The 3,814-nt window shown below is 63.5% G+C and overlaps 1 protein-coding gene across 1 annotated transcript; it reads right to left on the reverse strand.

Annotated features, from left to right (window-relative positions):
* Nucleotides 1-235: 235 nt before the first annotated feature.
* On the reverse strand, nucleotides 236-3,565 carry IRX4 (iroquois homeobox 4). Its single transcript, XM_075086155.1, has 4 exons — nucleotides 3,320-3,565; nucleotides 2,591-2,697; nucleotides 1,323-1,645; nucleotides 236-1,132 (listed from the first exon to the last, which is right to left on the reverse strand). The coding sequence occupies exons 1-4, from the start codon at nucleotides 3,563-3,565 to the stop codon at nucleotides 348-350; spliced, it is 1,461 nt and encodes a 486-aa protein (XP_074942256.1). The 3' UTR covers nucleotides 236-347.
* Nucleotides 3,566-3,814: the final 249 nt, after the last annotated feature.

Genomic DNA, 3,814 nt, shown 5'->3' on the forward strand with positions numbered 1-3,814 from the left:
TCTGAATTAAAATTTCCCGTCTGTAAACTTTCGGATGTAAACTTTTTCAGTAGGTCTACGCTATAGTACGTGCTTTTTGGACATGGAATTAAATAACTTTCACGACATTGATCCCTTAAAGTCGCAGCCAGGAGAAATTCTTCAGAACGGCTATGAGCAAAGTCTGTCCGTTGAACTGAGCAAACTGAACTTTAAATCCTCGTTTCTGGTTTGTCTGGTTTTTTTTCTTAAAAAAAAAAAAAAAAAAGGAAAGAAAAAGTTTTATATTTAAACTCTTGCAAGTCTCTTTTCAGTGTAGCTGACTCTTCAAGCGTTTTAGAAAGTCCTTCGCCCCCTCGGCGGACCTGTTAGGAGCAAAACATTTTGCTTCCTGATTTGGGAAACGCCAGAAACTCTTTGTTTGAGTCATGGTGGGCCAAGTTTGAGAGCTGCCCCTTGAGCACGTTGGCGCCGTTCCCCACCGCGCGTCCCAAGGCGCCCGTTTCCAGAATGGCTCCTTTGGTGGTAGCCCAGGAAACTGTCGTGTTGCTCAGGGCTTGGTTCAAAGTACTGTGCCTGAAGAGGGGGTCGTGAAACACCCCGTCCACCCAGTTCCTGAGGTTGGTGACCGGCGAATCCTGGTGCCTGTCGATGACACTGACCGGGGCGGAGACGGCGGCGGCGGCCGAGCCCCCCTGCCGTTTCAGCATGCAGGAGGGGTACTCGGCCTGGTTGAGGGAGGTGGCGGTGTGCGCCAGGGACCAAATCCTGGGCTTCGCCTCCAGCAGCTGCTGCCCCTGCTGGAAGCACATTTTGGACTCGCAGCCGCGCTGCCGGGCGCCGAGCAGGTCGGGGCCGCACTCCTCCGCCGCCGTCTTCAGGCAGCTCCGCGCCCGCTCCGCCGCCGCCGCCTCCTCCTCCTCCTCTTCCTCCTCCCCGGCGGCGGCGGCGGCCGGCGGCGGCATCTTGGCGGGGGGCTCGGCGGCCCGCGGCGGGTGGCTGCCGCCGGGATGCGGGAGCGGGAGCGGATGTGGGTGCGGGAGCGGGTGCGGGAAGGGCCGCCTCAGCTCGCACTCCGAGCTCTCCGACTCGGCGGCGTCCAAGTCCTCCAGGTCGCTGAGCTCCAGCTCCTTCTCCTCCTTGCCCGTGGGCTCTGCGGGGTGGGGGCGGGGGAAGGGACAGCAAAAAGAAGACACAGGGTCACTGGCGGCGCCGCGCTGCCCCGCGGCCGCCCCCACGAACGAGGCCCGCGGCCGCCCCCACGAGCGAGGCCCGCCCCGGGGGGGAGCTGGCGGCCGAGCCCCCGCGGCCGAACCGCTAAGTGCCTGTTTTTAGCAGGGTACCCTCGGCTTTCACGCTCTTCATCGCCTCCTCCTGCGAACCCTCCTCTTCCTCCTCCTCCTCTTCCTCGTAGGGCCGCTTCTCGTCCGAGCACTTGTTCCGCGGGGGCCAGGTCATCTTGTTCTCCTTCTTGAGCCGCCGGCGGGCGTTGGCGAACCAGGTGGAGACCTGGGTGAGGGTCATCTTGGTGATGATGGCCAGCATGATCTTCTCGCCCTTGGTGGGGTAGGGGTTCTTGCGGTGCTCCTGCAGCCAGGCCTTCAGCGTGCTGGTCGTCTCCCGGGTGGCGTTTTTCCTCCGCGTCCCGCCGTCCATCGTGCCGTACCTGCGGGCACAGGGGAGCACCAGCAGCATTACTGACAGGGGAGCACCCGCAGTGTGACACGGTGCCCTGGCCCTGACGCGGGATCCCGAGGCCCCGGCCCCTCGCCTGCAGCACCCCCCGGGGGGCAGCTGCACCCAAGAGGGGGGAGGTGGGCAAGGGCAGCCCAGCTTTAGGAGAGCGGCCTGCCTCGACAATTCAGGTCGAGGATGAAAGCGAGGAGGAAGGGTTCAGCTAACAGCGGCACCGGGCAATGCAAATCCCCGCTGTGCCACGGCGCTGGTAGCAGAAAGAGGGAAGAAAGTGCCTGTCTTTTGGCGTGGAAAAGTCTATGTCGACATTTCGGGCAGCAGGGAAATCCTAGCAGCATGCAAAGGCACAGAAATCCCACTTTCCTGTTGTTTGGCCAGTCCTCCCCGAACAGAATACATCTGGGTGACCCCAAGGTGTAACCGTTAGTAGAAATATACTTCCTCTTACCCCTTTTATTAGTAATCTCTCCCACCCTTTTGTTCCTGAAATTGTAGAAACCCAACGCAGATGACACTGGGCTGCGTCTGAATATTTAATGCACATCCTCCAGGAAAGGTCATAGGCGCCCAGTGGGCCTCAGAGCTTGAAAGGGTGTGTAAGTGATTTTGCGCTGGTTTAAAACTCATAAAGACAAGGGGAAGTGCCCGGGCGCCTAAGCCTGACTCCGCGCAGGAAAAGGTAATCGCCGCCCCTGCGGAGGGACAGTCCCCCCGTGTCCCCCCCCGGGGAGGGACACAGGGACCCGTGGCTTTGAGCCTGCGGGAGGGGGGGCTTTTGGCGGGGAAGGGGAGGCGCCAGGACTGGGGCCGGGAAGGGAATGCTGGGCGGCCCGGAGGCTCGCCCCCGCAGCGGGGGAGGGGGGGCGGGGATGGCGGGGGAGGGGGGGCGGCGAGCGGGGCCGGGGGCTGCGCTTACCTGTCGTACTGGTACTGGCTGAGGGTGTGATCGTAGGGGTAGTAGGCAGCCGCCGGGGCGATGCCCGCATGCGCAGACCCGCTCCCCTCCTTCGCCTCCAAACTGTTCTGCAAGAGACACGCCGCCGCCGCCCTCAGCCCCCGGCGCCCCCGGGTACCGGGGCGGGGGGGGGACGGACACGGGGGACGGACCTTCCCGGAGGCCCCTCGGCCGCGGCGGCCATGAGATCAATAGCGACATTAACTCGCGCTACTATGGTGCTAGGAAAAGAAAAAAAAAGGGGAGGGGGGGACTGAAGGAAGGAAAAAAAAGGGAAAAAGCTGGCTGGGAAGAGCGCTTCATGTTTTTGGCGAGTCGGGGTCTGGGGCCGCCCCCAGCTGCCCTCCCGGCCGGGCCCCGGGCTCTCGGCCGCGCCACCTCGTCAGGCGCGACTTTTAATTGCGTTACCGTGAGAACCGTGCCGGGCTTGAATATTTAATGACGGCGGCGGGGCTGGACGCGGCGCGCTCCCATCCGCGCCTGTGGCCCAAAGCGGGGTGGTGGCGCGGGGGAGCGCCCTGCGGCTCCGGGGGGGGGGGGGGGGGAAGAAAGAGGAGGAGGAGAAGGAGAAGAAGCAGCAGCAGCGCCCGAGGCTGCCCCTGCCGCCGGCGGGGGGTCGCGGCGGCGGGGCGGGAGCACCCCCACGGTCCCGGTCCCCGTCCCCCGCGGCGGCGGGCCGGGACGGCTTACCAAGGAGTAGAAGGCGGGAGCCTCGGTGCCGTAGGTCACGTAGTTTCCATATCCCTGGGGCCCGGCGTAGGGGCCGCCGTAGACCCCCAGTGCGGCGGCGGAGTTGAGTTCGTGGCGGGCGGTGGCGAGCAGGCGGCTCTCGTACACCGGGCAATAGACGGGGGTCTGGGCGGAGGCGGCCGCCCCCGTCTCGGCCAGCGTCCGGCCGCTGGACTCGCAGCAGGTCGTCAGGGAGTTGGTGCTCATCAGGAACTGGAGGGGGAGAGAGCGGCGCTGAGGGCGGGGGGGGAGGGCGGGAAACTTCCCAAACTGTAACCAAGTTTAGGGCTTTTCTGTTTGTTTTTTTTTATCAGGTCGCAGCTTTGGGGTGTCGCCCCCCTCCCTCCCCTCCAGCATTTTACTTCAATCGGGGTAAAAACGCAGAGGTGCAAGTATTTTGTCAGTCAGTCCGTCATCCGACACCCCCCCCCCCCCCAGCAACAACAACAAAACGCC

Source organism: Phalacrocorax aristotelis, chromosome 2, assembly GCF_949628215.1.
Source record: "Phalacrocorax aristotelis chromosome 2, bGulAri2.1, whole genome shotgun sequence".
NCBI lineage: Eukaryota > Metazoa > Chordata > Aves > Suliformes > Phalacrocoracidae > Phalacrocorax > Phalacrocorax aristotelis.